General features: G+C 37.8%; 1 protein-coding gene across 2 annotated transcripts in view; it reads right to left on the bottom strand.

Annotated features, from left to right (window-relative positions):
• Window positions 1-20,633, bottom strand: part of LOC146458754 (nuclear valosin-containing protein-like) — a 34,370-nt gene extending 13,737 nt beyond the window's left edge. The window contains exons 1-13 of one of the 2 annotated variants that reach the window (XR_014858136.1): window positions 20,359-20,612; window positions 18,289-18,362; window positions 16,043-16,092; window positions 13,591-13,687; window positions 12,111-12,231; window positions 9,682-9,811; window positions 8,742-9,011; window positions 7,244-7,443; window positions 6,134-6,235; window positions 4,772-4,889; window positions 2,853-2,994; window positions 1,997-2,134; window positions 1-112 (exon numbers count right to left, since the gene is read on the bottom strand). The exon at window positions 1-112 is cut by the window's left edge and continues 19 nt beyond it. Coding sequence is in view for 1 of the 2 variants with exons in the window: in XM_085090353.1 (XP_084946479.1) it covers window positions 1-112; window positions 1,997-2,134; window positions 2,853-2,994; window positions 4,772-4,889; window positions 6,134-6,235; window positions 7,244-7,443; window positions 8,742-9,011; window positions 9,682-9,811; window positions 12,111-12,231; window positions 13,591-13,687; window positions 16,043-16,092; window positions 18,289-18,362; window positions 20,359-20,475 (1,671 nt within the window). In the remaining variant the exon portion in view is untranslated. Of the gene's footprint in view, window positions 113-1,996; window positions 2,135-2,852; window positions 2,995-4,771; window positions 4,890-6,133; window positions 6,236-7,243; window positions 7,444-8,741; window positions 9,012-9,681; window positions 9,812-12,110; window positions 12,232-13,590; window positions 13,688-16,042; window positions 16,093-18,288; window positions 18,363-20,358 lie in introns of both variants that reach the window. The other variant, XM_085090353.1, reaches the window with a different exon arrangement.
• Between the last annotated feature and the right edge of the window lie 2,781 nt (window positions 20,634-23,414).

Below are 23,414 nucleotides of genomic sequence, written 5' to 3'. Positions count from 1 at the left end.
CATTGAATTTTCTTTTGTATCCTCACAAGGACTGGTCGGTTGCTCCGTTTGTTCCTTGTCCTGCTCACTACTGCTCCTGATTGCAGCACTCCTTTGAAGCTCTTGGAATATCCTTTAAAAAATAACATTTTAAGTCAGGAGTATGGGAATGCTAAGTTCTTCAAAAGGGCAGTGTCACATATTTTAGTGTTACTTTGAATAGCCAAAAACATACTTCAATCGATAGAATCATTAGAATACTGGTTCAGTTTTGTGAACAACAACCCTACTAGTGTACAGAAACTAGTGTCAATCATTTTTGCCTGCGGATGGCTAGGAGGGAAATGGATTACAACTAGAAAAAATTGGCCAATTTTTTTCAAGTTTTTTTGTGTATTTTAGAGAAGTCGCTAAAAACTAATCATAGTTTGTTCTTCCTCGGAGAAATCCCTTAATATTTTCTTGCCGGTGTTCTGAGAGCAATTTCATGTTAGCAAAGACGTTTTTCGTCAAATGTTTCAGCAGTTTTGCCCAAAATACGGTAAAGTCACCTTGGCGGCAGTCCCCGTTTAAGGATATCTCAACAACGCAAGAATACAGGCACCATGTTGTTCAACAAAAGGATAGCTTTACGAGTGGATAAATTGCTACCCAGCGGATAAAATGTACTCTAACTAACAAATGTTATCCTGCTGAATAAAGTAATCCACTCTTTGAACAACTGAGCAAGTGTGAATGGAGGATTTAGTCCTTGTTTTCACCTGTCTATATAAAAATGAAAGAATAGGACATTTTCAAAAGTGTCTACTTTGAAACGTCAGAGGGTGTGTGGATTATAGCTAAAAATCGTGGGGAAGGGGGCGGGGGGGGGGGGCTACCACCACACAACCGGGTTCCTAGAGCTTTTCCTTTGTAAAATAGGGAGGGCGGCGCTCCCCATTTTACAAAGGAAAAGCTCCGGGAACGAGGTTGACCACCTTATATACCGTGGGCGGCGCATCTCTTCGCAAAGTTACCCTCCCCTTCCCTCTCCAGCCTGGGAGTGAAAATGCCAAAGTAGGGTGAGGTTTCAAACTATGTACCAGTGTGAACAGGTTCACTAACTAAAATCCTAAGGTGTGACAATATTCCCCAAGGGGTTGCATATCCTTGTAGCATAACCCAGCTACATATGGGTGTGGTTTTGAGCTGTTGTAGTCTGAAATAGCTATCAATTTATTGTTAAGTTAAGTAGGCGAAAGTATAGATTTTTGGTCCTAAAATAGGTAAAGGGTTTGAAGAGGTGTACTGCATAACCACAACAAGAATTTGGAGGTGTATTGGTATCCTCCACGACTTTCCTATGGTACTCTTTGTTTTTCAGTGAAAAGTTTAAAGGGGTTGGTGTTGAAATTCAAGTATTTTGTTAATAATTAAAGATATCGTGGTTTTACTATTCTTTCACAATCACGAGTCACTTTGGTGCAATAAGTTTGTTTTATAAGAGCCTTATGACAAGAAAGTCTAGTTGGGAATTTTAGTCAAAATTTAAAGAGCGTATAAAGGAGAAACCAAAGACTGACATGTAGTTAAGGACGTTTCCATATATTACAATCACATCATCGAGCAGGGATGGCGCAGTGGTGAGAGCACTATCCTCCCATCAATGTGGCCCGGGTTAGATTCCCGGAGTAGACGCCATATCTGGGTTGAGTTTGTTGTTGGTTCTCGTCCCTGCTCCGAGAGTTTTTCTCCGGGTTCTCCGGTTTTCCTCCCTCCACAAAAACCAACATTTTCAAATTCCAATTCGACCTGGAAACAGCGGACGGATAGCCACTCTGTGGATGTGCCACTGAAATTCCCATTTTATTTATTTATTTATTTATTTATTTATTTTCATCGATAAAGATTTAAGTCAATCAGCTATGTTCTGTCGTTGTGAGGTCTACCGACCGACGTTTTGAAAATAACGTTCGAGTCACCCAGATAACAAGTAAGACTAGTTCGAGTTAGCGGGGTTCTTGTGTACACAGTTTACCTGTTTACAGCAATTAAGGCTGCCTCTCTCGTTAGGGACATCAGATCTGCACCAACAAACCCAGGCGTGAGACGAGCTAACACAGCAAAACTGAAGTCTTCTTCCAGCTTTAACTTTCCACACTGAACTCGCAGAATCCTGCAGTAAAATTGTAACACATAAAAACCTTTTGGTCAACGCTAAACCCAAGAAGAGTACTTGTAAATTTTTTGCACCAAGGCTAATTAAAGGGCTGGGAGCATAACCGACCCAAATGACTTTTCAGATCGCGTTTTGTTCTTTTAGCTCAGATTCACCGGAATTTTTGCATGTGGCCTGGAATTCCTTCAGAAAAAGTTGCTCCAATGTTTTATCCGCTGCTTTGCGCTTCTTTTTGTGATAAAAACGGAAGTCTTCCTCATAACAGGGCCGTACCTAGTAGGATTTTTTGTCTGTGGGGGCAAACTCCGCACACCCCTCCGGGAGTCTAGTTGGAAGTTTTTGTTTTCACCCCTACACAGAACGTTGCCTTTAAGACCTTTAAAGAAAACAAAACACACTGAATTCACATTGAAGGGAGATTTTTTCAGTCAATTAATCGATTTTCTTGTGATTTCGGACCAATACAGCTACAAGAAATAGCTCAGCAAACTCAAACACTATATTAGCAAAAAATTCAGTTTTCCTGGCGTGCGCAGCTGCCCCCGTTGCCCTTCCGCTATATGTACGGCCCTGTCATAATCGTAGGTTTTTATTTCTATTTTTGGCTAAAAAGAGCGATTTATACCCTTTCAGCTGGAAACCCCACATATATTCTAAAGGAAGATTCCAACCTCAGTATCTTGGGTTTTAGATCACTGCATTCAAGTGCCCTGACCTTTCTCTTGCCTTTTCATCAGGTATACCCATTGAGATCTCTCTGTCAAACCGGCCAGCCCGTCGCAGGGCGGGGTCAAGCGAGTCGGGCCTGTTGGTTGCTCCTATCACCAGTACATGGGCATCTGGATTGCTGTTTAGGTCTGAAAGCAAAGAATTTTAATTATCATCCATTAGCTGATACATGAAACCAGACTATCGCGATAGTTCTGTCCAACTGTCAGCTGAGGAGCTAATATTGGAGTGGGGTGCGCAGCTTCTAAGCGGTATTTAAAAAAATGTTTCGGAATAGCCCACTTTGAAAACGAATGATGGCTTGGGTCGAGAGTAACTGCCCAAGCGATTGTGGGATTGTTTGGGGGGACGCTGAATGAGATGATATTAGCCAACGTCCCCCCAAACCGTCCCACAATCGTTTGGGCAGCCACTCTCGACCCAGGCTATCACTCTTTTTCAAAGCAGATGAGAGGTAAGTAAAGACTATCAAAGAGTGAACCTTTTCAATGCAGAGGGCAACCACACAACCCACGAATAAACTGAATACTTTCACTGCCCGATCTTTTGTTATACACTATTCAAATGCGTTTTCCATTTACTCATTTCTTTGGGCTTTGAAGCGTCACAATAAATGAAATATTTTGTTCAATATCTGGAGCAAAAACAATTTCAAAACTACCAGTAAGGCTATCAGTAGATTAAAATTATTATTTCGTACTCCACTTGCATTAAACTTTCCTAATCTTCCATTAAAGGGAGTGCTTTGTTCTGTAAAAGTACTTATATTAGGGAAACAAGGAAATCGAGGGCAGCTTATGACTGGAATATTATTTTTGTTAACAGGTAGATGGGCCTATAACCGGAGCTTTAGACTGGGATTTTACGGTAATTATTTTGTAGTTGAAAAAGTGACACCGATGATCACTTTCAACCAAAATCTTTTCCGCCGCATATCCACCTCGGAACAAAAAATCAGTACTATGGCCGAGTCCCGTCAGTGCACCTTAGGTCAGTATGAACTCTGCAGATTTTCTTAAACCCCTTTCTCGTTCGCCAGATTTGCACCACTACCAGTCTTACTATAAATAAGAAACTGTCTTTGGAATATGTCCTCCTGCCGTAGCTACTCTATTCTAGTAGATATGCAGCATCTTTTCGCATAAGACAGCTAGCGTAGCTGGTTGTTTTGTTGGGGTTTGAGCCGCGAAAACGAGCGGGGCCCCAGTTGCGCAGGCTACGCACAAGAAGGCTAGCGTTCAAATCCCAGGGGGCACATATTTTCGATCTCCCTGTTTTCCATTTCGTTTTGGTTGCCTGTTGTTTGTAGGCCTATTATGAAAAGAAAATGTACTTGTAAATCATATACACAACCTGCAAGCCAGTAACCTGCGATTAATGACCGAAACTAGTAAAACCTGGGCAAATTTTGATCTTTGTTCCAGTCAACACTTTAAAAATGCATACCACCCAATCAATTTAAAGGGGCAGGGACACCTGTATTTAGTGTAACTTTGAATAGTCCAAAAAAAAAAAAAAAACATTTGTATCGATGGAAACATTAAAATAATGGTTCAGTTTTGTTAACAATTTCCCTACCAGTGCACAGAAACTAGTATCAATTATGTTTGGCTGCAGATGGCTAGGATGGAAATGGATTGCAACTTGAAAAATTTGCCAATTTTTTCAAGTTCGTCCTGTGCATTTTAAAGAAATCGCTAAAAACTGACTATAGTTTGTTCTTCCTTGGAGAAATCACTTGACAATTTCCTTCAAGTGCTCTAAGAGAAATTTTGTGTTAAAGAAAGGTTCTTTGTCAAACATTTTGAGCAGTTTTTACCAAAATACAGAGAAATGGCCATCTCAGTGTCCCTTTAATTGCAACGGAAAGTTTGCTACGTGATGCTAATCTTTACATTAACTGACCGTCCATGCAAGTCAGGAGTTGTGAGACAATCCTTCGTTCCATGTCTTTGGAGGCTGTTTCTCTCTTGGGAGTGATGGCATCAATTTCATCAAGGAACAGCACACAGGGAGCATGACTCTAAAGGAATAAAAATATACATGTACTATACTGACTGGACGCATGTGTAAACTTTGTAACTCTCACAAGGGATTAACCAACATCTAATTTTGCCTAAAAATTTCAAAGCATTTGAGAGATTTCGAATCGCATTTACGGCAAATGGCAAATGTCAGATTTGCGTTACGTTTCCTTAAAAGAATTAGTAAATAGACGAAAATAATGCAAAAATAATTCTGGCCTTCAATACTAATGCGAAATTTGTCAAGTTGACTTAATTAGAAACTGAAAACAGCGACCGCCAAACTTTGTATAGTGGTGGTCACGAGGTCATTTTCGCTCTTTGCAATTTGTTGTAAACGTTGTAATCGACGGCAGTTTTCTGTGGTCTATGCTCTTACAAAATAATGTCATAAAATGTTCAAGACTCAAGTGGAACCTCGAGCCGTAGGCGAGTGGTTTCACTGTCAATTTTGAACATTTTGTGGCATCATTTTGTGGTTTATAATAGAATAGACCATAGAAAACTGCCGTCGATTTGTCTTTTACAATAACATGGAAAAAGGACGAGCGAAATTGGCGTTATTTTCCGTTGAGAAAACACGAGCGTGACGCCATTTTTATTGTCTGTACTCTTATAGACAATAGCTACGAGCCAATCGGCGCGCAGGAATTTGGACAGTTATTGTAAAACCTCTTTATAAGACTATTCACAGACGTCAGCAGAGAAAAAAAAAAAAGAAATCATGAACTAGAAGAAAGTATTGCCTTTATGAATCAAGAAACTTTCATCAATTATTAAGAACAAAACGTACGAGTAGAAATAAACGGCAAATAGCTGAAGGAATTGAAAACGGAATGTAGTCATTCTCCATAAAACCACCAGTATTTAACTGTCGGTACATACATGCTTGTATAACATGAAAGTGAATGAATGACTGTTTCTGTTGGCACCTATCGGTACCCGACACAACATGGAAATGTCATGTGGGCTTTACAAATGCCAGTATAGTGGCGTATTACATCCCTTTTCAGTCTGTTTTGGGTTACCCTACTAACAGAGGTTTCTTTCTGGCAAGCCTTTTAGCATGTACGAAGTCGTTCGCGTCTCTAGTATTTCGCGTAGTCGGTTTGTTTACTTTCCCTGCCGACTACGCGAAATACTAGAGACGCGAACGACTTCGTACATGCTAAAAGACTTGCCAGAAAGAAACCTCTGCTGAGAGGGTAGTTGTGGGTTAAAGATTGGACATTATTTTTCTTACCACCGCTCGTGAAAACAGTTCTCGCACTTTCTCCTCTGATTCGCCAGACACTCCTGACACAATCTCCGTGGCAGCAAGTTTGATGAAGGGCATTTCCAACTCCTGTTGCGGATTAAAATGATACCAAAACAAAACAACTATTTTTTAATGAAGAAATTCAAGTTACACTAAGGGTACATACAATGTAGCCTGGCGCAAACCAAACTGCATGTTTGAGAAAACTTGAATATAGGGTGCGGTTTTATTCTTCTAAAACATTAATAAGAATTCGATTCTTTCCGGAGCAACAGACACAACATAGATTTTTCAGCGTCTTCCCTTTTCAGAACATGCAGACTTTGGCCCCAAAAACGCACCCTCGAAATAGGTGGTTGCACTGATGTTGTACCATGGAAGGAGCATATAAGGAGTCACAGCCATATTCCCAAGGTTTTACTTTTAGAATGTACCACAAACTACCCGTACTGGGTTCAAAACAATTACATGTAACAGAGAGTGTTCAGTTGAGTGTTGTAAAACCAAAACCAAAGTAATTACTCTGGCCAATCACAACAGGTGCAAAGAGCGCAATGAACCAATCAGAATTCAAAGCAAATGCATGTAACTAGTGTCAAGCGCGGGAAAATGCGTGCAACCAAGTCACAAATTGGTAACTTTCTGATAGGCTGGGGAAGTAGTGCAAGTTTTGTCAACCAATCACAAACATAGCACAACAGAACTAAAGCGAACAGGAAATTACTTTTGGGAAGCAGGGATGGCGCAGTGGCTAGAGCACTCGCCTTACACTAATACAGCCCGGGTTTGATTCCCGGACTCGGCGCCATATGTGGGTTGAGTTTGTTGTTGGTTCTCATCCTTGCTCCGAGGGATTTTTTGTTTTTCAGGTACTTCCCTGACTGCTTTTGCCCTTTCCTCAAAAACCTACATTTCTAAATTCCAATTCGATCTGGAAAGTGTCCCCAATTAGCACTCTATGCAAAATACATTCACACTTAAATAAAGTGATGTATTTATTTATCTTTATTTACTATTGATTCTCAATTAAAATCTGCTCTGATAACCTAAAATGACCAATGCAAATGCTTAGCAGTGCAGTGTTTACAAGCATACCCCAGCTATGGCGTGGGCTAACAGGGTCTTGCCGCAGCCAGGAGGGCCATGCAGAAGGAATCCCCTGGGTGGGGTCACTCCAAGGGTACGGAACACTTCTGGGTGCCTCATATGAACCAAGAGTTTGCAAACTTGCTCCACTGTCTCTTCGCAGCCTCCAATGTTTGAAAATTTGACCGATGACTGAGCTGGTTCAAAATCTGAGAAACAAACAAAAAAACAACATCAATGAAAACAACAATAACAACTTCAATAATCATAATAGTTTGTTTTTAAACACTTTGTTTTATGATTGTAGCACTGAGTCCAATTTGATCTGTAATTATACAAATACAGTCGAAGCTCTCATAAGCGATCACCTCGGGAATTGGAAAAAGTGGTCGTAACTAGAGCTGGTCGCTTACGAGAATGCACTCTCATAAGCGACCAAAAACTGAAACAATATACACTTAACGTATGGTCCCGAGGGAAATAATTAGTTTTACTTTCCCGAGAGTCCTGATGTTCATCGAAGGAAACATTAGGACTTGAGGGAAAACAAAACTAACTAGTTCCATACATTAAGTGCTTTGTTATATATTTAGATTCTCCCTTCAACAGTCACAGCAAAACAAACAGACAAACAACTGAGAGGGCAACAACTGCGGAATTGTATCCTGGTTGGGATGTATTTGATCAGGGGCACATGACCAAGAATCAACCAATCACTGTGCTTGTTTTGTTGAGTGAAAGTGTAGGTATATAACAATAGAAGCTGGTTACTTACCAGAGCTTTTAGCATAAAGCTTTCTACCTCGTTCTCAGGGTAACACTCTTGATCCAGCCATAAATCATCTTGAATTTTAGTTTCGAGATCTTAATCTATGAACATTATTAGGCAGTGCTATATTACTGTAAATGTGATCACAGTGTATACTTTTATTAAAGAGTTGCCAAAGAAAGTATCAGAATTTTTAGTTGCTGCATGCGAGAGCTTATAAACAAAGGAAAAGACCAGTTGGTAGTTCCCAAAGTGGTCCCGGTCACTTATGGGAGCAGTTGCTTATGAGAGCTTTTGATTACAGAGTTTTAGTGACAATTCAAATGGAGTTTCACAATGGTGGTTGTAACTAGAGCTGGTCGCTTACGAGAGTGGTCACAAGGAGAGCTTTGACGCTAGTTAGCAAAATCAGATGACCATGTAGCAGGAGCCTGATTTGTTTGATTACGAGTATGATTACAGATCAAATTAAAGGACATGAAGTCCTGTCAACAATTAATCATACCTGTACAAAAATTTGAGAAAAATAGGAGGACAACATTAATTCTGGAGAACAAACAACAGTTTCAGTTGTGCGCTACCAGAAAAAAAAAAGAAAAAAATAAAATGAAAGAAAGAAAGACAGAAAGAAAGAAAGAAAGAAAGAAAGAAAGAAAGAAAGAAAGAAAGAAAGAAAGAAAGAAAGAAAGAAAGAAAGAATTTATTGGGTAGTAGCACTGTCCAATTACACATATTTACCAGAAGTTTCCATTGCTTTATCCTTTGCATTCTTGTTCAAACTTTTCCTAGTTTTCTTGGGTGTGGTTGCCATAGCCTTTTCCCCCTCTTCAGTGGAAACTCTCTTTCTTTTGTCGCTGCAAGTTAATGATTTACTAACTGGTTGTAGGGACCTATCAGAGGTACTCATCTTGCTGAAAGACATCTCTTGGTTTTCGCATGACGTAGTACCTAAACTGGTTGAGTTGTTATGATCAACTTGCGAGCAACCACTCTCTGGTGAAATTCTATCTGAAAAGGGATGAAAGCCAGAAAAATAAGGAAAATAACAAACAAACTTTAATTTCTAGAAAATGCAAGTACCTACACAATATACCTATACTGACTCGTGACTGATTTCTTTTGTTCACAATCACCAATGCTTTGCTTCACTTGGTTTGGTCTTGTACACAAGAAATAATAGTTGAGCCTTGGTATTTCTTTTGTATAGATCACTTTGCATTCCAAGAAAAGTAATCAGCTATTTCTTGTTCATTTAGCATTTTGCCAAAAAATTAGGTATGCAACTACGTTTTCCATAAAAAACTCAGTCTCTGTGCCAAAATAAGGCTTATTTGGAGCAATTTTGATTTGAATACAAAATGGCACTTTTTTGTTGCTCCCTTAACATGTACCGGTATAATAACTTTACCCTCCAATATTAATTTTTCATTTTAACTCACTGATATTTTTATTATTTCTTTTTTGTGCATACTATGTCTCCCTTGCACTAACGTTTTCCTACCCTTCTTTAACCACTGATTTCAGGAGAGCATTTGGATCCTGAAACTCACACCTACAAACATGCCACAAATTAAGGGCAGCTAGTGAATCTATAAGAAATTGACGTTAAAAAATTAACAGCAAGTGTCTTAAGTGAATAGTTTACTTTTGTAACAGATTGTAGGCCGTAAGTTTTTACCTTCATTTTTCTCCTCTGGTTTAGAATTATCTCTTACTGCCAAATCACCATCCCTCTCATCTTCAGATGTGGGACGTGAAGCTGTTGCCTTGTACATCGTTTGCATGGATTGATTCATGAGATTTGTGTCCTAAAAAAGTTTGAGCCAACTGTTAACAAACTGTAAAAGTAAAATACCAGGTAAAATTGAAACATAACTCCTGCACAAATCTGGTACACCTGAATGTTGGCAAATGTTGCACAACAGTTTGCTGACAGTGTACCAAGTCTGCCGACAGATTATACCATTGTTGCCTGTTTCTATTGTTTGACACAACAATGCATATGGTAAAGGATATTACCGACAGCAACTTTCCAAAAAGCCGAGCGACAACTTGCTGACAGATCACCAACAGGTAACTGACAAGTAACTGAACATAAGTTTATGGACTGTCTGCATGTACATGTATAGATGAAATCTTGAAGTGTGAACATTACAATGGAAGCTACTGAGAAGTAGTTTCTTGAGGTGCTGTTTATTTAATACTGTAAATAAGAAGGTCCAGACTAGTTTAAGGACGGTGCCTACTAATAGGGAAGTATTTTTTCGCAGTTTTTCACTATGCGGGGGAAGCAGATCTTAGTAGCAACTATTGAAATCCAAAAACAAAATTGGGGGTAACCTAGCCTGCAGTGCAGGCGTTTTTCAAGGGCGAGCGCTGAATAATAAATTTAGTTCGCGTATTTGAAGGAGGCTGAGGCGGAGGGGGGGGCAGGAAATGCGAGCGAAAAAAAACGCCTGCTCGCAAACCCTGTGTAATCGCCAAACGCCCCTATTTATAGTTGCGCCTGATCAGTGCATTTCCGGCTAGGCTTCACTCATCACAGCTTGTGCAGTCACGTCACGTACTTCGCGTGATCTAAGTTTCTACTTTGGAATCAAGCATAATAAAGTGAAAGACATTAGTTGGCTCTGTCTCAAAATTAAAAAGAATCATGATAGAATAAAGCTACTGTGTGACGGTCAAATAAGTAAATTTAGTAGAGTTAATCTTCTGCGTTTGCTTTCAGAAGATTTAGTAAAGTTAATTTTCTGCGTTCGCTTTCAGAGATTTACAAGTGTCACGCTGTGCGCCGCAAAGGTCAAATACAGAATATCAAGTACAGATCAGTTTTATTCGACAAAGTTTTATTCGATTTATGCGAATACAAACCTTTACCCAGTCCAACTGAATAGTATGCGAGTCGTCCCCAGTTTTCACACAAAGCTGCTTGTCAACTGGTGTATCAATCTTTTTCAGCGATCGAAAAAACGGACCGTATTCCTCCGCTGAAGCAATGATAAACGGTTTTTTGCATCCTCAATATCTTTTTAGTCGGTATCTGTATTTTGTTAGTCCCATTGAAGTTGCTTCTTCACAGCACTTTTCAGCGGACAGACAAGGATCACATCAGCACTTTTGCTCAATAAAATCAATTTAAATGCCCTTCAGTCGAACCAACAACGGAAAGGTAAGGCTTTTTCCAAAGGCGGTAGGAAAATCTGCCAATACATCTTGTCTCGACAACAGTGAAAAAATTATTTCTTTTTGTTCGGAGCTCAATTCAAGTGATATTCCAATTTCTGAAAGACACGGTTTCATGAGCAAAGTGCTAGTGGAGCTGGTATGAAATGACATGCGGACCGATCTGCCGTGGATTGTCAGGTATCAATCAATATGTGACCTACCGCACCAATCAGAGCCCCCGTCTATCCAGTGTACAGGTTCTGCAAACAAACAATGAGTGCGGGCAGGCGTATTTTTCCCTCCTCTCCCCCTCCCACCTCCTCTATTTCTCAGCCAGTCGTCCTCTCCCTTAGGGTCACTTTTGACTCGCTCCAGCCCTCTCGCGCTTCCTCGCCCAAGATGACAGTAGCGAAGGATTATTCAGCGCTCCCGCTCCAAAAATACGCCTGCATTGCAGGCTAGGGGTAACCACGCATTTTTTAGAGGTAGCTAAGCAACAATTATTCTAAAAAGCAGCAAAATACAAAGCAATGTATGGTGCTTTTTTCCAAATTGAAGCTTTATTATCTCTGAAAAATGCATGGCAATTTTCTTTTTGGATACCAAAATCACTTGTTGAGTTCTGCTTTCTCCGCATAGTTTTAAAGCGCGCAAAAATATCCCTGTATTAGTAGGCACCACCCATAGGAAATCCGAGTATCTTGAGATGCGCAGAACCAATGCGCAGTCACAAAAGAAGGCACCGTCTTTAACTGATTCTGGGTATGCATATGAAATTATAATCACTCTAAATTATTAGTTTGACAGTTCAAATGAAAGCAAGTGAGCAAATCTGCCTTGCACCCTCTGCGGGGATAGCATGTACATGTGGTATGGGAACTTTCTGGATTAACACATTCAACATTCAAAAGAAAAAAATTCAAGTTTAATGTTGAAGCTTACTTGTATCTCCATCAGTGGTTCATCTCTAAGAGACATCTCACTGTCACTGGATGATTCCAAACTGTTGCCATCTGCACTGCCTTTCTCACTGTCATCATCATTGTTTACATCTTCAGGATCTCTAAAATGCAAATTCAAACTTTTTTAAGCGAAATGTTTTATTTTTAGCATAAATGTTATATTAATCTTGTGTCCATGCAGGTATTTTGTAATTTCTCTTTAGAAAAAACATCTGGTAAAATTGGTCATGTTTAATTTTGTAATTATCTTATTGGTCAGTGGAAATAGCCCTATCCCAGTTATGTCACCATTTTTGTGCAAACTGTAAACCTCTGCTTTGCATGTGCAAATACGTACAACATAAGTTTAGTAAAAATATATAACTTTATACTTTTGTGAAGTGGTGTTTCTTGCATTGATTCTTCTTCCTTTTAAGCCTTATAAGGTGGATCCCCTTGGTCTTCTTCGCCATTAGTGTTTAAATATTTAATGGCAAAACAATACATAATACAAAACATTTCACCAAACTACTTGGGGGAGTGGGGATGGGGTAGGGGTGAGAGTACTTGTCTCCCACCAATGTGGCCCTCAGGTTTGATTCCCAGTGTTGATGTCATATGTGGGTTGGTTCTTGTCCCTACCCCAAGGATTTTTCTCCCTGGGAACTCCGGTTTTCCTCTCTCCACAAAAATCAACATTCCCAAACAATGTTTAGCTTGACCTGGAAACAGTGGATGAAAGAGCCACTCTGTGTAAGCCACTGAAATTCCAATTCAATTTTTTTTATAATTTTAAACCACTGAGTACAGCTACACTGTAGTTCTTATTAAGATATGCAGTAATAGCATTGCCTCTCTTCTTTACCTTGCTTTGCTCAGTGAATACTTTTTTTTGCCTGGTTTTGGTGATTGTCAACAAAACTGAAGTGGTGGCTTTCTACTATTCCCAGAGTCTTCAGAAAGTAAACTAAAACTCATTGTTTTAGTAAGAATGCTGTAGATTAAATTAGTGGTGAGGTAAACCAATGACCTATGGCTAACACTCAGTTGGAAATCCATGGGTTCACCACAGCATTTTCACATTCATTACAGAGTTAATAGCAGGGGGGTGGGGGAGGAGGGGATCCTTAGGTATATTAGTAATGACGAGAAGCGAATGAGGACAAATAAATTGTTAGTGCACCAAGAAAGTCCAGTTACTGTAGGCTAAAACTAGAAAAAAAAAAAGTCCAATGGTCCAGGATGTAACTAAAACAGCCTGTTTTGTAATAAAAAATTGACAGCCCTGTCGTGGGTTTTATGTTTAGTCAAACCCTAAAAATGTCCTTACCAAAATCTTTCACCCCAAAAAACCACAATTCAAAAAGGCCTTTGTATGTCCCCATCACTAATATCCCCAAGTACCCCCCAACCCCTGCGTTAATCATCTGATGCACCATTTACCGGGGACTCCATTCTACAATGCTGCTGAAATCAAGTACCTGACAACAGGTGAGTTTCTTCTTTTCTGAAGAAATCTCTCTTCAAGTTCCTGTAAGTGCTTGTCTTCTTCCCTCTCCTTAGAAATTGCTTCAAAGACTGCCAGTAACAATGAACAAATAAAATTTTGCAAATTAATCCTCATATTATACATGATGTTGTTTAAAATTGCACATAGTCAAATGATAAATTAAGACCACAGGAAATTGAAAATTTTTGGTAAACTATTATCAAATGAATTTTTTTTCTGAGGCATCTCAGTGATCCAAAATTCTCCATCCTTCAACACGATTGACTAATGGTACACACTACAGCAGTCTGGATTTTCCGGTCTGAACCCTGTGTATGGACTGCTCTTGAGCACACAAAATCACTTCAACTTGTACAGTACTAAAACACAACGATGGATTTTCACTCTTAAATGAACATATGTGTCGTTCTTTCACTGTTGTATATTAAGAGAAAAATTCAGAAGTGGAATAAAGGCTCGAGAGTTCTCCAAAAGGCTTTTCCAAAAGGCTTATAATATTATGAAATATCAAATGCCTCCCTAATGACCTACGTGGATTAAGCTTTATGAACAAATACTCATGATATGTTGTTGTTTATGTGTAAATGTTACCCTTTAGAAATAGATTTCTATTTAAAATATATTTATTTTAAATGCTATTTGCTAATTTCTATTTGAATTCTATTTTTATAACATAGCAATTATTGTTCTATTTAAAGTATAATTAAATGCTATTTAAACTATACATAATCTCTACTTAAACTCTATTTCATATCTACTTTAATTCTATTTAATCTTCACTTAAACTCTATTTAATCTCTACTTAAACTTTATTTAATTTCTATTTGAACTGTATTTATTCTCTATTTAATCTCTATTTAAACTATAATTATGTATTCTCTATTTACCCTTTGATATTAAAAACATTAAAACAATCTGCAAAAAATCAAATATCCACCACCCCCTGCCTTACTTTAATTTGAAATAAACACCCCAGTACTTAATGCAAAAATTTATTATTATTATTAATAATAATAATAATAATAATAATAATAATAACAATAATAATAATAACGGTTTATTCACAGCATATCCACATTAAAAGAATGACGACCGTGTGCAGTCTCATAATGCAGAGTTATTTTTCCACAGTAAATGACTATGTGGGAAAAGCTGATCTTAGCAAAGGCTATTTGAATTGCAAAAGGAAATTGGGGGTGACCACAATTATTTTAGAGATAATTACCATAGGCAACAATAATTCTGAAAAGCTTGAAAACACACCACAATATATGAATAGAGTTCTGCAAATTGAAGCTCAATTGTCCTTGAAAAATGCGTGGTTAAGCCCTTGGTAAAATCTATGTATCCCTCAGTCAAAATTAAAACCATGCACGAAAAAAACCTTTGCATTGGTAAGCAATGTCCTTAGTTAAACTGAGTTTCTTGGACCATCCCAAGATGGTCAGAACAGCTTGTGCAGTAGCAAAAGGAGACGCCATTCTTACAGGGGAATTGTAACAGCAATTTTGCTATTTTGCTATATTTTCATCAAAATGGCTCAAATATTTGACAAAGAACCTTTTTTCTAACATGAAATTGCTGTTAGAGCACTGGAAAGGAAATATCAAGGGATTTATCCGGGGAAGAAAACGACTTCTCTGCAATACACAAGAGGAACTTGAAAAAATTGGCCTCATTTTTCAAGTTGCAATCCATTTCCATCTTAGCCATCCCCAGCCAAAGATAATTTAAACTAGTTTCTGTGCATTATTAGTGTTCTTGTTAACAAAACTGAACCATCATTTTGACAATTCCATCGATTCAAATATGTTTTTTGACTTTTCAAAGTAACACAAAAAATCGGTGACACTGCCCCTTTAAAGGTAACTAAGTAAACAGTGTGGTAATAATGTCGCTGAAAAATCACTTGGCGTTGTATTTCTAAAACTACGTCCATGTCCCCTGCTAAATTATACATAAGAAATATAGAAGAAAATGCCAATAGCTTAACCCTTTCACTCTCATGATCTGAATGTTAATTCTCCTGACTGACTGCCATACATATCATTGTTAAAGTTCAAAGAATTTGGTGTTACATCATTGAACAGTGTCATCTAGTTGATGAGTTTCTTCATTCTCATCACCTGGGCCCAGTTGCTTGAAGCATGGTTAGCGCTAACCCGGGTTAAATACCATGACAACCTATAGGTTTTAATACCTCTTAACCAATGGTTAGCGCTAACCATGCTTCAAGCAACTCAGTCCTGTTTGGTTGACAACGTATTGATAATTTAAGGAGAAATTACATATTGATCACTCCTGGGAATGAAAGGGTTAACATCACCACCCAATAACATGATCATCAGAGCTGAGTCAAGGTGTTGAACACACACTGCAGGATCTTATTATAAGACAATTGCTATTGGAGTATAAAGGATTACCTTTCTCCACAGACAACTTGAATGCCCTTCTCTTTCTTCTGGAATACTCACTGAGAAAAATAATAAAGGAATGTACATGTATTAGCAAATGAGGTTAGGTAAGGATGGTGAAAGCATAAATAACAGACATTACTGCTTAAAGAAGAAAGAAAGTAAAGAGAGAAAAAAAGAAAGAGAGAAAGAGAATGAAGGAACGAACGAACGAACGAACGAACGAACGAACGAACGAACGAACGAACGAACGAACGAACGAACGAACGAATGAATGATACTTAATTTACCCTTGGGGTTCCAATCAGTATCTTTTTGAGAAACTGTTTTCCATGGAAGCCGAGAATTGAAAGATAACAACTGTACAGTACAGTTGTAAATGTATGTAAAAAGAGACTGGAATACCAGTTAGGGCCTAGCTAACAGATGATAGCTCTTGCTTGAAGTATGAAATAATTATTTCTCATCTGTTTCAGAGAACCTGGAGGGTCATTCCATAGCGTCATTGTAAGCAAAAGCTCTTTTCATATGCTCAGTCTAAGGTTTGCAAAGAAACAATTCCTTATCATTATTTCAAATATTATATTTCATATTTACTGTGGATTCGAAGAGCTTTTGCAGACAGATAGGTGCCTTATTATTCTGAATTTTGTACTTCATGAGCACATTATGACTGAAACGTCTATCACCTAGGTTTAGTCACTTTAGATTATGAAGGGTGTCATCAGATCTGATGTCATACCCCTGCCCAGTAAAAATTCTAGTGGTTCGGTTTATAACTTTTGAATTCTATCAAGCGGAAGCCACCAGCAAATTATCCCAGACAATAACACAATAGTCAAACTATGGTTGAACCAGTCCATTGTAAACTGTTATACAATATGTGTTTCCATGGGAATCAAATCTCTTATCTAATCAACTTGAGCTGACCAGGAAAGCTGCCCATCAATATAGATTCCAAGAGATTTAAATATGTCAATATAATGTGCCGCTTAATAGACCCATCTTGCTGCATAATTTGCCCTGAAAATGCTGCATGTTTTCCCTATTTTTCCCCACTTTAACAGAAGCCCTGATTACTGGAGGTCCAGGGGTAATAACTCTGGCATACAACTGTATTAAATAAAGGAAACTGCCCAGGTGGAAATCTTATTAAGATCTTAGTAATTCTCCTATCAAGATTCTTGTAAGATACTTGTAAGATTCTTGTAAGGTTCTTAAAAGAACTTGTAAGATATTGCAAATTCTTATAAGATTCTGACAAAATCTTATGATGAAATGTTAAAGGTTCTTACAAGATCTTATTGAAATCTTACAGAAATCTTAAAAGATCTTGTAAGAATCTTGTAAGAAAATTATAGAAATCTTATAAGATTCTTACAAGATCTTGTAAGAGTCTTGCACAATCTTTCAAGATTCTTACAAGATCTTGCAAGAGTCTTACTCAATCTTTCAAGATTCTTACAAGATCTTGTAAGAGTCTTACACAATCTTTTAAGATTCTTACAAGATCTTGTAACAGTCTCACACAATCTTTTAAGATTCACCCAAGATCTTGTAAGAATCTTGCAGAAATCTTATATATTCTTACAAGACCTTGCAATAATCTTACTGACAGAAATGTTTTGTAGTTCCTGAGTTTTCTAGGCTCTTTCAAGATTCTTACAAGTTATCGCAGGACTCTTGTAGTATTTTAGCAAGGGTTTCCACTACATCAACATCAAAATCAACAACAAGAGTTGCATACTCAGATGTTTTGGAACCAAAAAATGAAGTTTATTTGACTTAACAAGCTCTTAGTACTAGCTCCTACTTCAACAATTTTACATTTTAGCAACTTACATGCACTAGCTATGTTTTTGTACAATTACCTAAATTGAGTGACTACATTTAACCACAAAGTAGGAGTTTAAGTAAGAATTTAAGATGAATAACCAGTCTAAATGTTAAAAGCAACAAAACATGAAAGCTTGAAATTATCCTCTATGGCCCCAGTGGAGAAAACAAGAAAAAAAAAAAAAAAAAAATTTCACATATTTTTTTATGCTATTTTCCTTGCTACAAAAGCCAGCAATAAGAACAATAATCATTTATTAACTAAGGTTTTAATTAAGTGTATGCCCCCATTGGTCAAGTCACATCTAATATTTGCCTCTGAGTAAATGCCGACAGCATAAACTTTGCCCCCTCTCATACAGTCTCCCCAACCATGGCCTTATCAAACGCAGGCATAAAGGGGAAAGGAACCAACCTACCTATATCTTGTCTGCAAGTGGCTAACAAGCTCTTCTATATCTGGTTGATATCCTTTTCTAAACTGGTTCAAGTACTGAGATATATAAACACGGAAAATACAAAACAAGTATTATACTTGAGTTTGGTGTAAATTGATTATGCACAGCAATGTAAATGCATGTATTTGCCTGCTACTTCCATATTAAGGAGTGCCTTCAGAGAAAAGCTTCTCTCATGCACTAGGGACTTAAAGAAATTTCATATACAAGTGGTTTTTATCAATTATGCAGGAGGTTTTAGCAATTTTTGTTTTCAAGGTTGCAGGTGTATTTGAATTTTCCTGCCTAATACTTGCTATGTAGCCACAGTTTTTTACATCAGAAAATATTTATTTAACTATTCCAGTGTAATAAGAAGTTAATTTGGGAAGCCTATGATGTTTATTTATCTACTGCACATTTCAGTTAATTTTTCTGTTCTTGACAAAATTTCATTTAATATGCAAAAACGCAAAAAAACTCACAGGAGTAATTGGGTTAAAACCAATCCAGTGGTAAATAGTTGATGATTTTTGCAACAAAAGTATAAATATCGATGCTTCGCTGACTTCATTGTTCAGTGAAACGAAACGTTTCTTTTGTTTCTCATTCAACAAAAGCTCTCCAAAAAATGCTGCTACGAAAACTGAGTTTTTTGCATACATTATTGCTTGAAAACGAAGAGCAAACCAGCGAAAAAAATACAGGGCAATGCTTGTTGACTAAAATAAAGCCCACATGAAACAATTGAGAGAAATCCAGGAAAAAAAGATTGCCCAACATTCGACATAAGGTGGTTATGCATCCAGCCCTTCAATTCATTCATTGACTGCTATGATGGTAAGATTTTAGCAAAATTTACTAAAATTTGGCTTGAATTTACGTCTATACAATAATTTCCTTTCCTTGATTGTTTGCTTCTATGCCAGTCTACAGATCAGCCTGGTGTGTGCATGTCCAAATATCAATTGGTTGTTTTGTGTAAATGCCAAAATTTCTATAAATATGCATGCCAAATTAAGTCTACTGTAACTTGCTGAAAATAGCCTTTTACTAATACGTTCTCAGAATGTTAAGTTTCCACTTTGAATCAAGAATATACTAAAAACAACAAGAATAGAATGGGCCTTTTGCACTAACTGGTCACACGGTACAAAACCTGCCATACTGGAAGGCAAAAGAAAGCAGTAGGTTCAAACACAAAGGAATACCAACCTGTCACTGAGCTTGACTCTCCTTTGTTCTTGATGTCCCAGTGGAGGATGCCATCCAGCATGGTGGATTTTTACCTTGTGACCAGTTAGTGCAAATTAAGGCCCATTTTAAAATTGTTACTTGATTTGGACAATATTGAAGGAGTTTGATTCAGATAACTTCTTCATTAATATTTCTTTAGGATTTGCAAACATGCAGCTTGGAGATAAAGATCCCCAACCTCCAGGCCTGGAACTAAGAATCTCCAGGTGAGGTTTTATACTGAAGAGTATTAATATGCATGCCGTAACGCACGGGGGTAACTAAGTATATTATACTGCATGTGGTGCATGCCAGCTAAGTAAAATGCCTTTATATGCGTGAGGGCTCTGCCATACTCTACAGGCTGGCTTATAAGGTACTTCCTCAAAATATTGGCAGAGTTTTTTCTCCCTATATTGGAAAGATTTCTGCACAGCCCCAGGCATGTACCACTGTCACACTAGTTAACCCTCTTCTTAAAACAGCGAGTGTGAATAATAAAAATGCATGTATACATAATTTGGCTTTACCTCAGAGTAAGAACCTGTAAAATTCACAGCTGGCGTAAAATAAAGGAAACGAAAATGTTAAAACAATACAGGGAAGGAAAACAATAACCTACAACAGTCAACACAAGTAAAAACCTGTCAGGTTCTTACACCGAGGTAAACCCATAATTTCATTATTAAATATATATTTTGCGACTTGGCCTTGCGGAAATCTTGCCCATAGTAGATATATCATCATATATATCGTATTTTTCATCAAGCAAGGAGCTTTGAAGGAAACAGTTACACCGTTAGCTTTGATGTTTACCTCTTTTACACGTGGAACAAGCCGTTTATCCAAGGTGTAAGCTCCCTTGGGAAGCTGATTTTTACCCACACGTCGTTCCTGTTTTTTGCGGCCCAAATCTCGAGCCATTCCGAACATTTCAAATAGTTCGGCTGATCGAAAAATTCTTTGTGCTTCAACTCAAACAAAATTACTGCTTCTCTGTGTAACAGGAAGAATTCCAAGCCACATTTTATGGATTTTATGCGATAAACACGTGGATCAGAGAAACCCAAATCGCAAGCCACGTTTTCTACAAGGCAACTTTTGCACGAATTAGCAACGCGAGAAGCTTGGGGCAAATTCGTACCCAGGGTTCCCACAACACCAACGGCGGAGATTGGGAGCAGAAAAGAAAGGGCGGTGAAACTTTTCTGCGCTCTGCACAAAACAAAATAACTGTACAATTTTAAGAATGTGAAGCAGAAAGCGCTCGTGATTCCCCGAGTTGGTTGTGTCCTGGAAGATGAAAATCTGGGATCGGGAATCATGAACTGTACTAGTGATAATAATTCAGTGTTGATAAACAAGCTAAACGGTAAACCGTCTCCCCCTAGCCCCAAAGAGCACTATCTAGCAACACAGTGACTGAAACCAGTAACTGTGTTTGAAAGGACCACCGCCACAAAATAGAAGTACCGGGTCCTGTAGTAAAGGATTAAATCAGCAGCAAATAGTTGAACAAATAATCTAAATAAGAGCAAGGCTGATTTCATGGTTAGGAAAATATATTTTTCCAATATTTCAAAAGGCACGGTCTTTCTTCTTCAGGGTATTTTTGAGACTGACCCTATGGCAAAGGACGTTATAACTTAAACCAGTTACAATAGATACCATAAAAACATAAAAAAAAACTTGCCAAACTTAACATAAAAACTTGCCAATAGGCATGAACAAAATAGCTAATATTGCAGCGTAGAAAACGAGAACAAAAAAAGGTAACAATAAGAAATTTGAGAGAGTAACATAATTTGGAGGATGAAAGACGGGAAAAATGTTCATATCTCACGTCTCCTATTTATACCTAAGGGTTCAAGAGTTTGAGCTCTGTCGATGACTGGGTATACCTCACTAACTTTGCGTACACTGTCACGATTAGATTTGATGAGTTCGAGAGGAATAAGTAGCATGTCAGAAGCGCTATGATTGTTAGAAAGAAAATGTTCTGAGACTGTATTAGGTTTAGAATAAGTTTGTTTGTCAAATGGTCTGCGATGCTCGTTAATTATAAAGCGGTCTTTAAGTCGTCGTTTGGTTTCTCCTATGTATATGTTTGTGGCAGTGGTTGCAATGTAACACGTAAATAACGTTTTTAGAGTTACTGTCTATAATATATATATTTAGCCAAGCCTAAAAGCGAAGCTCCACAATTCCTTTTTTAATAGCATTTAAAGATTCCTCATCCTTTCTGGAGTTATATAATATGTATTTTTATTGCATATGCAGCAAAACTGCTTACCAACAATAACATAATCACTCGGAATGCTGATAAGTTGTAACGTAACAGAAGTTTTATTTTCTTATTTTCACGAAAGGCACCCGGCTTACTAGTACTCACTCCTGATTAGTAAATCGCCGAAAATACTCGCTCCTGATTGGCTAAGCACGCCATTTCTAGTTTCATTCTGCATTTATTGGTATTTTGTGTTCAACAACAACGAATTCTTTCAGGTTCTTTGGAGTTAACTTTTCAAGCCGGGTTGTTTGTCCCTAAAGTACATGGAAATCAAGCGCTGCAGCTATAAAGGAAATTCCTTACGGTGAATTTTCGTGTCTTACAAGAAACAGCAAAACATTATTTGTGACAAACGCTAAAAACATGGATCGGATTTGTTTGGTTGAAAAACTAAAATCAATTATGGCGACTAAGTGCTTTCACCTCGCTACTTCTTCTTCCAACGAACGATAACCGAACATAACAGTGTATTCTGATGGGAGGAAGGAGCAAGTCATATCATTGATAGTTGGTAGACAAACTTTGGTCAAATTCAGCGGAAGAAATTACCCTGGATTTTTTTTCTTTAGATCCACCGTTTGCTATTTTTGTCGATCTGTGTTCGTGTGATTTTCAAGCGTTAGAAAGCTTCACAGCGTAGGTGAATCACTGATTAATTGTGCCTAACATTTGGTTTAATCGGTTTTAGTTTGCTCCTGAATTAAACTTGTATTTTCTCTTGATTACATGTGTATAACAATCGACTTTTCTCGTCAGTTTTGTTTGTTTTGTACGCTACGAAACAATTAAATAATTTGTTTGTTTACAGATGAATGATTTTACTCCGAGGCTGACTGTTTTAAGACTGAAATACCTCGATGGTTTAACAAAATTCTGCCCTCTACGTTATAAAACTGTAATCTCAATGAGACCTCGTAGAATTATAATTAAGGATTAATTTTCACTTGTATTTTCAAAGTTTTCGAAAATTGTCCTCGTCGCTGCCCATCTTTGGCAAGTTGGGAAAACTTTGAAAATGCGCGTGAAAATTAATCCTTAATTCAACTCGGCTTCTACACTGTATTTACTTACGGCTGGTTTTCGCTATAAAGCTGTTTATAATGTTATGATGATGTGCTCTGTCGTTTTGTTTCTCCCGCTGTTGTCCCATTCGCATTGGTTTTCCCGTGGTGCTGCGTACGTACGGACGGACAGTGACGTCATAACGGAACCCAAAATTTCTGGCATCGATGGGTTACTATATTTTCATACCCATGGTGGCGGCGCGCGGAGCTCCACTATGATTAGTGAAATGTCAAGTTTCACCAGTAGAATGAAATGTGTAGCTATAAAGTCCGTCTGTTATGTAGTTGCATGTTGAACAGTTGTCGATCGCATCGAAAAGAACCAATGGGTGGTTATTTTACTTTATTCTCACGGTGATGCATTTTCGTTTTCTCTTAAAGATATGATTGTAAAGCGCTATTGATCAGAATATGTAAATACGCGCTATATAAATTGGTAAATTATTATTATTATTATTATTCTTATTATTATTATTATTATTATTTTGTGTTGGATTACGTAATTTGGCGCTAACTAG

Source organism: Pavona decussata, unplaced genomic scaffold (genome assembly GCF_977016875.1).
Source record: "Pavona decussata unplaced genomic scaffold, jaPavDecu1.1 SCAFFOLD_229, whole genome shotgun sequence".
Lineage (NCBI taxonomy): Eukaryota > Metazoa > Cnidaria > Anthozoa > Scleractinia > Agariciidae > Pavona > Pavona decussata.
Note: the sequence above shows the minus strand (reverse complement) of the source record. Positions and strands in the feature narration are given on the sequence as shown.